General features: G+C 43.7%; 1 protein-coding gene across 1 annotated transcript in view; it reads left to right on the forward strand.

Annotated features, from left to right (window-relative positions):
- Nucleotides 1-13,189, forward strand: part of DIS3L2 (DIS3 like 3'-5' exoribonuclease 2) — a 200,003-nt gene that overhangs the window by 82,329 nt on the left and 104,485 nt on the right. The window contains exon 9 of the mRNA XM_009282384.1: nucleotides 478-651. Coding sequence (XP_009280659.1) covers nucleotides 478-651 — 174 coding nt within the window. The remainder of the gene's footprint in view (nucleotides 1-477; nucleotides 652-13,189) is intronic.

A 13,189-nucleotide genomic window follows, 5' to 3' on the forward strand; every position in this document is an offset into this window, starting at 1 on the left:
TGTCTTCTGCAGAGCTGTCTGGGATCCGGTGAGAACCTGTTCTCCATTTCAGGTAGTGGGGATGAGTCACATTTTTCAGTGGTGAGGAGAGGAAGGAGGATCTCAAGGGAACCAGCCATGCATAAAGCTAGAGCTGCCCTTGTGGAGGGCTGTGCTTTTCTTATCCCCGTTGAATGTATTTTTTTCTAAAATTTGACACTTTCCTACCTCTGCAAAAACCTAATAATATAAAACGTTTCCTTAAAATGAGATGCACGAAACAGCGCAGGGTACTGTCTGGCTAGTGTTTTGCATCTCCAGCAGACATAAGTCATGGTATGGTCTGAATTCCTGCTAAGTCCTCTGCCAAAACTCAGGGAGAAGTGAATGGGTGAAAGAGTATGTTTGAGGGCTCAGCAGCCTCTTTGCAGGGACAGTAACAACATGACAGTAGTAATTATACACTTAAAAAAAGCATCCCTTTCTTTCTTTTTGCAGGCAGTTGGCCAAAAGTCTTGGGCAGGCTGGGGAGATTGAGCCGGAAACGGAAGGGATCCTGACGGAGTACGGTGTGGATTTCTCTGACTTTTCCCCCGAAGCCCTGGAATGTCTTCCCCAGAGCCTGCCCTGGGTTATCTCACCGGGAGAAATGGCCAAAAGAAGAGATTTAAGGTAACGACAAAAAGCGTGGTCTCACACTCCTTCTTGGGTGGTGCAGGGTTGTTTTGTTTTGTTTTGCTTTCATCACACTTTGAAAAGGCATTGACTTTATTACATGTACCATATTACACGTCACCTGTGCTAGCATGGAAAGAAACTGCTTTTTAAAGTACCTACAAACCCAGAAGATCAGTTATTTGGAGAAATATTTTGTGAGGCAAAGAGGCTTTTTCTGAAAAGAACTATTGAAAACTGAAAATTTGGTGTTTGGCACCTAATCTGAAAGCTTTATGTTTTTGTCTGGAATGTATTACGTATTTTAGTGGTAGTTTTATAGCAGAGATTTTCTGAATGCCTGGCAGATCAAATGATCTTGGACACTGTTACTTTGAAACTTAAGCACAGGTAGAGACTGTCCTGCGTTTTCCTGTCTAGTCTCAACATTTTTCTCTGTTTTGAAGAACTGGTGTCATGTGGAGTTTATGACAGCTCTTGATCAGGTTAGCAGCTGGCAAATGCAGTCTGTCCCTGCAGCCTGGCAACTCTGTGCTGTCCACCTACCTCACATTAGCCATCCCTGCAACTTAGTGATGCTCCCACCAGCTTTCAGGAACTCCACAGTCTGTTGGGTGGTGGACACTCTGACATTGCTGGACTACCCAAAATGAGTGGATTTGCTGTGCTTCAAAGTGTCAGATTTCAGAGATGTCTTTACTAGAAAACAGTTAAAGACAAAAGAAAAGAAATTTGTTTAGAACCTCACTTTGCAATAAAGGAAGGTGCAAGAAAGCAAAACAATAAATGCATTATTAAGATGGTACGGTGTGTTCCACTCCCACCCTTGCTTATGCTAGAGCATCATGTCTCAGCTGGCAGATTCATTGCTTTCTTGCATATTGCTGAGGTGAAACAGCCCCATGAGCCTGATTCCTCAAGACACTGCACTGGTATAAGCACCTGCATATATATAGCAAGCTCCTCTCCCTCTTAGTTTATCTGTGTTATTGGCATGGACGTTAGCAATTTGAGCAGATAAGCAGATAAATGGCAGCCACTTGTATCTGTACCCAGACTCCAGATGTTACTTTGGACCTAATCCTGCACTGTAGCCTGCAGCCTCCTTACTGCTTCAGCTTTACTGGATTTCCATTGCCATACAATGGAATAATTCAGGGGAGAATCACACTCCTGATTGACTAGTGGTAACACTCAGATACCAGATCCAGACTGTAGGCTTCAAGGAGCTTTAAAAAAAAAGATACTGAATGCTGCAGTTCAGAAGTCACTGGGAAGTGCTTATTTTTATATTCTTGTCTACATTTCAGTAGCGTTCTCTGTTTCTTCTGACCAAGTTCTTTCAAGCAAATAAAGAGCTTGACTTGTCTCCAGTCAGACAATCAGTTTTGGAAACAAATTCTAAGTGCATTTCTTGCTTTTATTGCTGAATTATTGCACTGGGACTTATCAAGGTGATAACAGTTTTGCAGTTAAGCCATTTAAATCCCTCTCTGCCCCTTCCTGACCACAGTGCACACTACAAAGTAGATTTCCTTTTGATCCTCTCAAATATAAACATTTAACAGTCAAAGTTTTTAAGACAATTATTTGAGCTTAATTTACTAATCCTTTTAATGTCAACTGCCACACCGCTGACTAACTAGTCTGTGGTCTAAACACATATGGAGATAACATGAGACTTCTAGTTATGGAAAGTAAAATACAGATGAGTCTTCTTTTTTGTTTCCTCACAGTGAGAGGTTTGTCTGTCCAGAAAAAGATGAGTTTTATTAGTAAATGTAGTGTGAATCATAGCTGAGTGGAGTCCTGCAGTTGGAGACCTGGCCGCCATCTCTTCTGGTCTCACCCATCAGACCTTGAGAGACCGTTCTTGACAAGTCCCAAGGTAGCTCAGCTTTAACTTGGTATTAAATATTAGCTTTCGTACTGTCAGCATAAGTGCGTTGTGGTCTGCAGTGTCAAATAGCTGGTACACACTGGCCCAGGCTGGCATCCAGAGGAAGACACCTGAACTGGGGTATCTGGTCTGGGTGCACACGGGAGTTATGCCTTGTTTTCCAGGGGAGCTCACACCGTGTTCAACAGCATCTGCCTCTGTGAGTGCCCATCTTTGCTGTACTTCGTGCATGTTGATGTCAGGCTCCCCAGGTTACTGTACAGTACTCTGAGAGTACAATATAAGAGAAATTATTATTAAGATAAATAAAGATTCATCTTTTCTCCTGAAACAGCCATGTTAACACTTCTAAATAGCTCATCCTAATTCAGTTTACACATTGCTCACCGGACTAGAGTAAACCCATATTAGAGTTTGGCTTAAAATACTTTCATCTCTAGTAAATCCTCTTCAGTTCTGTAACACAGTGCTGTAAATTTTCTAGTGTCGTGCATTAAGCTTTTGGGATTTGGAACCAAGACCCAAGCAAAGTCTTGCGTTTTCGGGTGTTTCCTCTTCCTGAGATAACTTCTCCTTGTTTCCTTTCATCATGGGAAACGACCCTTTCCTCCTCAAAAGGTAACTTCTGTGTTCTGCTAACCAGTGTCCTGAGTGTGGTTGGGTCTGTTTGTGAGTCAGTGTATAGAGCACGGAGGTAGAGGTTCTGGACCGGAGGCATTTGTGAGTGTGGTTTTAGATGAAAGCGAGACAATGTGTTTCACCAAGCTGCTGAGGCTGGGCAAGAGGAGGGAAGGATATTTTGTCCATGCCATCTTGTAAATATGTTCCTTGATCTTCCTGCAAGTCTTTCAGTTTTACAGGAAGCCTGTTCTTGCCATGCATAGTCTGTTTGGATAGCAACTGTGATCTCACCTACATAGCCTGTGCAGAACTGCTTCCAAGAGATCTTTTTTTTTTCCTCATTTCTCCAGTAATGGCTCACAAAGAAAGGTTTACATAATATTTTAATATTACTTAAGGCAGAAAAGATCCAAACCTTGTGGATGGCTTTGAAATCTTTTAGCTGATTTAACTCTCTGCTCTGCCACTAGTGCACAGTTTTGCCATGGACATCTGCTTTTTACCTGCATGGATTTATCTATTTGTAAAATTAGGCAAGTATTTTGCGGGCACTCCCAGCTTACTTGTTTGTAAAGAGTACCAAAAACTTCTGATGAAAAGCACTAGGCAAGTATTAGGTGTTGGCATCGCATACTGCAGTTGTATTTTATAGAGAGCATGAAGTTTCATAAAGTATCAGAATAACATGGTTGAGGAAACTTCCCTTCCAGAGACTTTAAATGTGATAATACAGATAGGACCAGAGTTCTCATTTTATTATTCAGGTTGGCTGGAATTGGTATTTTTTCATTAGAAGTTTGAGAAGTGTTTGGTTTCTGCTTTTAGAGAAACATTGGAGGATTAGTGTCATAGGGACAAATTTTGATGGGTGCAAAGTTTCAACCATTTTCCGGTCTTTTCCAGTGTTTCAACATGTAATTTTCATTTCCTTGTTTGCTTTGCTTTGCACTTAGTGTTTCGATGGTGTGGGACAAAATATAGCCCCTGAACAGAAGAGAGGTCAGGGCAAAGGAGGAAATGCAAATTTCAGAGGTGGGTGCAGGAGACGGGGGCTGGAGGAGGAGGCCATTTGAAGAGGTGTAGCCAGGAATCTAAGAAACCCAAAAGCTATTTCTAAGACTCATTCCAAATGTTTCTAATTTCATTCATATCTTTTTGTTTCCTTTACTGCTTAACTGGGACAAGAAACTAAAGCCAGGAAAGTCCGATCATAGTGGGAAACAAAACCCTAAATATTGGAGAGAGAAAAAAGGCCGTTCTTTGCAAAGCAGTTCTGCCTTTTGCTTGTCTCCCATTGTTGGTGTTACTGTGGAAAATGTATAACATCACTCTTTTGGAAAGTGCTAGAGCCTGTTCAAGTAAAGATGGTTTATACAGTCTAACATGGAAGAACTTGAGGATATCTATTTCTTTACCATTTGCCTAATAATAAGTGAGCCTGTTGACCTCCGCTGGACTATTACAAATGTGAAACTTGGCACTCAAAATTGCTTGCTCTAAATTTTCCAGTTGCTTTCTCTTTTTCCATTTGATGTCATCCTGCCAACTAGTGATTTTATTATTATAAACAGGACATTGTATTCACTTTTAAGAAGAAATATGAAGCTGAAGGTAAAATTACAAACTGCAGTTTCTCAGCTGGCAAAATACAAAACAATGAGCTAAAAATACTGAGCAGAGAAAGGGTGCTGTGGCAAGAAACTCTGAAATATCTACAAGATGGATGTGGTCTGAGGAGCAGAAACTGACTGACTTCAACTGAGCAGCTCTGAACTCCTGAGAATCACCAAATGGTTGAGGTTGAAAGGCACCCCTGGAGATCATCTACTCCAACCCCCTTGCTCAAAGCAGGGTTAACCAGAGCAGGCTGCTCAAGGCTGTGTCCATTTGGGGTTTGGATATCTCCAAAGATGGAGATTCCACAACCCCTCTGAGGAATGTGTTCTGGGGTTCAATTGCACAGTACAGTAAAAACGTGGGCATTTTTTACCTTTAAATGGAATCTCCTGTATTTTGTGCCCATTGTCTCTTGTCCTTTTGCTGGATACCACTGAGAAGAGTCTGGCTCTGTCTTCTTTACTCCCTACCATCAGGTATATTTTCACATTGATAAGATCTCCCTGCCTGAGCCTTCTTTTCTTGAAGCTCAACAGTCCCAGCTCTCTCAGCCTCTCCTTGTAGGACGGATGCTCCAATTCCTTAATCATCATCGAGGCCCTTCGGCAAACTTGCACCAGTATGTTGATGTCTTCCTGGTACCGGGGAGCCCAGAACTGGACACAGCACTCCGGCTGTGGTCTCACCAGTGCCAAGTAGAGAGGAAGGACTGAAGGATTGCATCTCTTGACCTACTGGCAACACTCTTCCTAATGCAGCCCAGGAGGCTATTTGCCGCCTTTGCTACAATGGCATGTTGTTTGTTCACGTTCAACTTGTCCATCAGGAGCCCAGGTCCTTTTCTGCCAAGCTGCTTTCCAGCTGGTTGGTCCCCAGCCTGTACTGGTGCATGGGGTTATTCCTCCCCACGTGCAGGACTTTGCTTTTCCCTTTGAGCTTCATGAGATTCCCATCAGCCCATTTCTCTGCTGAGGTCCCTCTGAATGGCAGCATAACTGTCCATTCCTCCCACGAGGCTAAAAGGCCTGGAGGGCATCGGACCAGGGGACAGCGAGGATTCACTGCATTGGCAGGAGACAGTTAATGTTCATTTGCTTCCCTTGCAGGGCAGAGTTAATGAACTTTGCTCTTGCAGGCAAAGAGCTTTAATGCAACGAAGCTTTCAGTTAAAATTTGCATCTTGGTATTTCAGCATGTGACCTCAATTGCAACTGACCTAAAGCTATCCAAGTTATTGAAGGCTAAATTGTAATTTTGGCTGCCCATTCAGAAATGTAGCATCCTTCCTTTGGTTGATAAGGGAGGAAGAGTGGAGGTGCTCTGCTGTGTCTCTGTGTCCACTGTGGAGGGAAGCTCAGTAGCACTGTAACTGGAAAGCACTGGCAGCAGGACAGTACCTGCACTGCAGTTCTGCCCGCTATTTATTTATTTCTTGAGGAGTGTTACAGCTGGTAACAGGGATTAGCAGTGCTTATAGTAAAGGTTTGACAGCATACTCTTTGCTGTAGATGCCTGAGGAGATTATTGGCTGATAAAATTAGAAGTGATGGTAAAAATGGCAGCCTTGAGCTGTGCAAGGGGTGTTAGAGGAAAGCAGTCAGCCTCTGAAACAGATGTCTTTTCAAGGCAGGTGGAATACTTTAGTTAGAAATGAGTGCAAGTCAGATAAAACATCATTAAACAGCTTGTTTCCTGGAGATTTTCCACTACAAAAAGCTCGTGTTAAGTAGAGCAAGACTTACTCAGCTATAATAGGATATGTAAAAATGCTCTGGTTTCTGATGGAAACTGAGAAATGGCTTGTTTAGCAAATGTATAAGCAACATTGCTGCAGACCTGACTGTTATCTTGGTGTGGAGGGGAGACACAAACAGGGCCAGATTATGATCTCTGCCCTCTCACTGAGCTGTGCTGTGACTAATTTAATGTTCTCCATAGGGAGATACAAGGCATACAAAGGATTACTCAGCGGTGTCTAAGGATATCAGATCTAGTCCCTCTCTGACAGGATTGATTCCAGAAGATGGTGATGATGGCTGTACCTGCTCTGGGTACTTCTGCTGTCCAGGCAGTCTGGGGAACGGTACCCTTCTTGGATCGGTGAGGAGAGCTCGCATTAGCTCCATCCTCACCCATTAGCTGAGTAAGTAAAACTCTGAAGAAATATGGTGCTGCTGTCAGAGTGATGTGATTCAGCTCCTTGCTTCTGGTTGGCTTCTTCGGGTCCTCCTCTCTGTTTTCATAACGTTTTCTACTACACTATAGCTACAGCAATTGTGGTGATACTGTTTTGTACAAAATGATGCATGGTCTTTGCTCTCAGATGCTGTTGTTACCAGTGGCTGGTGTACATAGACACACTGGCAATTTCACTGGTGTTTTTCCTTACAGGAAGGTGTGTGTGGTCATTGGAAGTGTAGCTTCAAGCGGAATCGGTGGTATGTAGTTGGACAGGATTATTGCATTCTGATCTTGTAGGCCATCAAAACTTAAGCTTGCTTAGTTAAGAATCTGTTTAGTTGTGGAAAACAGTAATAACTTTTGCGACTAGGTTGTTATACAACAGTCTTATACAGTCTTGTTCCTGCCTGGCTGCCTATTTTATGGAGACAAATGGAGAGAATAACAGAGGGAGATAAGGATAAAATCTTAAATCAATTTGAGAACGTGTCCATTTCTTACTGGATTCCAGTGGATCACAAGGTGGGCTTTTGATGAACAGAAGAAAGTGCCCTATCCTCTCATGTTTATATTTGTTAAGTGGCCCAGTTCAGGTGTGCCAAATACTGCCACTTTCCTTGATACCACAGTGCTTTGCTGGTGCCCTTCTCTCGCTACAGGTCAGATAGCACGGGGGTAGATAGGAGATGAAGGATGCAAGTCCTGGTGTCAACCCAGGTATCTGTCTCTGATGCTGTGGATGAAGAAACCCAGAACTTCTTCAGTAGGTGAGGCAGTATATCCCTGCTGTGGTATTTCAGGGCTGATCACTGATCACTAGGACAGGCTGGTCGTTACAAGGAACAACATTTTCCTCGTGGCTCCATTCTGATGGAGTGGTCTGAAGCATGCTTTGACCTGTCCGTCTGCCCTGAAGTTTTTGGGTGATTGGATCCTTGTTCCCAGGTTATTCACAGATCCTCACTCTCTAAAAAGAAAAAAAATCATAATATAGATGGCACACATGCAGGTGTATGAGGCAGGGTTGTACTGGAGGTATCACAGAATGGATTAGAAGTGGGGCAGTCCAGAAAAGACTGTCAAAAATATTCTGGGAGATGAGGGATTGATTTACAAGGAAGGATTAACTGTTCAATGTGTATTTGCCAACACTGAAACTAGAAGTTTGTGAAAGATATAGTAGTTGATAGTTAAAATATGTGGACCAAAATGAAAAAATGAGAATCGTTTAAGGTGGTGGGAGGATAGAAAGGGGTGTTATGAGGACAAGTAAGGTTAAAACAAAGAGGGAACCTTTCCTGTCCAACCTAAAATAGACTGTAGCTTAGACTGCTAAGAAAGTATTGGAAACTTCATCACTAAAGATGCTTAATACTATACTGGAGAAGGTCCTTGCAAATGTATTGTCATGAGTAGTCCGGCTCTGACCTATGGGGGTTGGATGACCTAATGTCTCTTCCATTTCTAGCTCTGTGCATCTATGATTAAAGTAGTTTATATAATGCAAGTGCATTTTGAATTACACTCCACCTTCTTGCGTGGGATAGTGGTGGTGCAGAGACCTCATTATATTTGTGGCACAATTACAGCATGACTTGTAGGAAATACTGCTGGTACTTTGTCTCTCAGAGACTCTGATCTCGTTTATATATACGTTGGCTTTTCAAGCCATTTAGGTATGTTACAAGACTGCAGTGCTCTTTTTTCCATCTTCCTCCTTACTTGGAGGCCATAAATATATGGAAGGAATAATTGATTCTGGTTTGGCAATCCAGTGAGCAGTCCTTGGTGAAAATGTAAATGTTTATTGTTGTAGATGTGTAATACATCAGGACTCATTGTCAGCCGCTGTCTTGGACCAAGGTCTGTTTTCTGAACCAGAACAGGACATTAGCTAAAACATAAACACAGAGAAATTAAAAAGAACGGTACTGGCTTGATGTTGAAAGTTGGGCTTTCCGTGCATTTTATGCTGTGCTGGATTTTTCTGGGGCTTACAACAATTAGTGTTCGGAGGAGGCAGTTTTGGCTTCCAATTATTTTATAATTTCATTTCACTTTGAAATTTATGCAGCATGCAAAAAGAGTTTTGTGATGTGTCAAGTATCTTTGTCAGTGTGTTACAGGGCATTCAGAGTGCCTTCAGAGATTTGTCAGGGTACTTCAATTGCATGCATATTTTTTTAATATATTCCTTTTAAGAATCTGTCTTGGAAGGAGCCACTCTGGGGTTTTAACTAAAATCTGCCACATCAAGTGTGACAAATATGGCAAACACTACATGTAATAGATGTCTTTAAGAGTGGCATGTTGAAGTCTGTAAAATGTTCAAGCACTGATTGTTCTCTGAAATTTCTCTCTGAGTAAGAGTACTTCATCCCCATTTGAGTGATGAACATCAGTGGAATTGGTCCCATGCCTATTGGCACTTTATAACAAACCTGCGCAGACGCCGTGGTCGAGCTGGGTTTACTTGTGATTGAAGAATGAGATTGATTTTTTTGGTTGCCATAACAATTGGACTGTTGTGTGAAAAAATGTTAGTAGCATTCACTGGAGTGAGTTGACAGCTCTAGGATGCCTGTTCCCAAATTAAAACAACTGTTTCCAGCTCTGAGAAATGATGTCTGTTTAACTTTTGCAAGATGGAGCTCAGCAGGGTCTTAGAAATGACCTGAAGAGCTTAAAGATTCTAAAAGTGCCTTTGCTTTGCTTAATTTTAAAATGCCAGCTTTGAGCTGGAGTTAATAAGGCTAAACCAGGAGGCTGAGCTTTCACTCCCACCAGGCTATTGTATGTACTCACAAAGTGGAGAGAACAGGACAATCTAAGGAGTCCCTAGAAGAATGTAAATGCATTGCAAGTGTCTAGACATGCAGTCACTCATACTGTAAATGTCTTAGCACTGACATGCTCAAGTTTAAAGAAGGCTTGCACTGCCTAAACTTTAATAAACAAAATGATGGTCATTACTGTCTCACCTCCAGCTGCAGCAGTCTGGTCTTTGGAAGTAGGCTAACGCTTCTGCAGAAGATTGAGCGCGGTGCTTTAGGAGCCGTTGGATGACTAGAGGGACTGTGGGCTGTTAGCACCGAGCCTGGGGCAGGGCAGCATGGTCAGCGTGTGGGTAGCCACTGAGCTGCTTGAATTTTCAGTTGTGCAGTGTTTGTGTGCTGGGAATTCACAGGCAGTGGGTTTCAGCCACCTTTTCCATGCCGTGGGTTCTTTGTTCTCTTTTGTAGTTGGTTTGGACGTGTTGGTTTTCATGAATGACCAGTAAACATTGCAGGAGACTGCCTCAGTCTGAAACTTGCCCTTGGGAGAGAGTCAGGATGGGGAGGTAAATAAGGTAATTAAGTTTAGGCACCTTAATTCTACCCAAGCCCCTTTGCCTGGGTCTCCTGTTGGGAAACCTTTGGTGGTTCCCTGGCGCTTTTCTCAATTAGCAGCACCAAGCTGCCTTTACAGAAAATCACACTGGTAACACCCTAACTTTGCCCAGTAACTGGCCATGCCAGAAACCTTGCCTCTAATACAGCCTGAGCCCATGGCTTACAAATGCAATGCTTCATCTTGATCCAAGTAGCCTTCCACTTGAGTGAAGATGGAGCCCTGACCACTGGGACTTGTAATCTCCTTGTGTCATAGGTGTTTATATTTTATGGCTAACTCTAATATGTTGAATTCTGAACAGTTTAGCTGGCAAAAATTGAAATGTACCAAACCTTGCAGCACCAACTGTACAGTATTTTCTCTGCTGATTCTTGCAAATACCTTTGCGTAGATGTACGTATTTGCACAAAGCAAAACAAACTGCTGTTGCAGTCCTGTGATCTGTGAACGTTTTAATTTCCGTGATGGTAATTCCAGCTCACCAACAGACTACTTATCTTACCTCTACCGCTGCACTAGCCATTTATTTTAGGTCCTGTTAAAGGTAAAAAGACTAACTGCTCTGCAGATATGCTTGTCCGCTTTAATTAGTCTTCCTTAAGCTGTGCAAAGAGAAACTGCACTTAATTAGCTTTCCTTAAATTAGGATTGATATATCAGCCTGTATATGTTGATGCTGTCGTTACTGCCTAATAAACTAAGTGCTCTATTCTGCAATTTTTTTTCCCCAGGTGGTTGATTTGCAAGATGGCAGATGGAGCCAGTGTGCGAGCTTTGGCTTTAGCAGTGCTCTTGTCACTGCCTCGGGGCTAGAGGTGGCTGGGTCAGCGCTCCCGGGCACTGCCTGGGACTGGCAGGGTCTGGGCAGTCTGTGTGTGGCATGTGCTTTTCTGACTCTTGCTTGCAGGTCCACTACGCTCAGTGCAAGCTATTCCCCTGATCCTCCAAAACTCTCGTAGGCTTTGCCTTACTCTGGTCCATGAAACCTCTGGCCACGAGGAGGAGGGAGAAAAGATTTTATTCTTCCATTGACAGAAACTCTGTGCCAGAGCAGGTCCACCTCTGCAAACCTGCATTAAACATATGTTTTGGACAAAGAGGCTCCTGTAAAAAGTGGAAGTTTCCACATCGAAATGTTTGTTTTCAATCAATGTGAGGAGGCTGGGGGGTTCTTAAAGGCACATGTTTATCTCTAGTCCTTTCCAGCGTGAAGACCAGAAAATCTCTTAACTCTGTGTGTGTCTGTATCTCCTAAACCAGTTTCCTTTAACTAACCAAGTTGTGTGTATGTTGGAACGAGTGGACTTGGAACATCTCGTTAGTTTTACAAAGTATGTTTTGACAATTTTAAATGAATAAAACAGATATTTATTGGTTGTAATGACAATGAGAGATGGCTCCTTCGGGGCTTTTAAAGAAGGGGGAGAGGGGGATGGTCAAGCTCCTTAACCCACAAGGTCACCTTGGTGCCCCTCCAGAAGCTGGAGACAGCTGCCAATTTGTATTTACCTGTGGTCAATGCAAATGTGCATGCATGTAGCTGGGCTATTTGCTTGTGCTTAAGCAACGTCTTTGTTAGCAGGTGCATAAAAAGTACTGTTGCCTTGAGGTTTAGTCATACAACCTACTGCAGGTTGGTTTTGTTATTGGTTACGGTCAGAAATGTGGTCTGATCTCTCCGAGATCCCTTGTGCCACAGCCTTTGGGGTATTGTACAGCCAGACGGTATGGTCAGGGGAGGAATTTGAATGGCTCCTTCCTCTTTGTGGAGCGGACTTGCCACATAGCTGGGAGCAATGTTATTTCTTCACCCAGATGATTTTTGTCAGCTGCCTCCAGGGTCCTCCCTGGGGGTTTGTACAGGAGTGGCTGGCGTAGGGTGCCAAGGGAGGGGACAGCTTGCAGAGCAGTGGGCAGGCTGCGCGGCCCACACCCAGCCCTTCCTCCCCTTGCTTTTCACTGCCTTGCGCCGAGTCTCTCCGGGACGAGAGGCGGCTCTCTGCAGCCTGCTGGAGATAAAAAGTGATACCAGCAGGGCTGGAGGAAAAGCAGGAGGAGATAGCTGAGAACATGCCTTCCTCAGAGACCTTGCCCTGGAGGAGCACATGTGCGGGGTGCTGCCCTCGGGCTCAGAGCTGTGGTCCCATCACTCAGTGGATTGTTTTCTTTCCCACGTGCCAGCCCCGGTTCCTATAGCCATCTGAAACTTCTCCAGTAATAAAACCTGAAAACCAGAAATATAAGTCATCACACTTAATAATGCAATTTACTGGTGAGCGGAATTTGCTTAGAAAACTTCAGCGAGGTGTACTCCTGCGTGCCAGGATTATCTCACTGCTATGAACTTTGAGCTCTGCTTGCAGATCAGCTTCTCTTGTCCCATTCACTACCTGGCCATCGGCTCTGCAACACTTCTGCAGATTCCTTATGCCAAGGAGTATCATTCCTTGTGTTACTTGCTCAGTGACTTTCTTACCTCACCTTGCAGTCTGTGCCCAGAATAAACTGCCTGTGACAAGCTACAAGTCCAAGTCCCTTGAGTAGTTTTAAAGGAGAAGCGGATCTGAGCCTGGTGGTAAAACATATCCCAGCTGTGCTGCACATAGAAATGCTGGTGAGAAATGCTAAATCAGTATTTGTCTGGACCTCTCTTCAGCTTTGCATCTGTGAGTTTAAGTATCTCAGACGGCGAGCTGTGTCTGTGCCTGCAGTTTGCATGCTAAGAGGCTGCTCGGAGCCTGGCCAGTGCATCCCGAAGGGCAGCAGGCTGTGCACCAAGTGCTGCGGGGGGGGGGGGGGGGGGGGGGGGCCCCACCCGCCCCC

Source organism: Aptenodytes forsteri, unplaced genomic scaffold (genome assembly GCF_000699145.1).
Source record: "Aptenodytes forsteri isolate BGI_AS27 unplaced genomic scaffold, ASM69914v1 Scaffold404, whole genome shotgun sequence".
NCBI lineage: Eukaryota > Metazoa > Chordata > Aves > Sphenisciformes > Spheniscidae > Aptenodytes > Aptenodytes forsteri.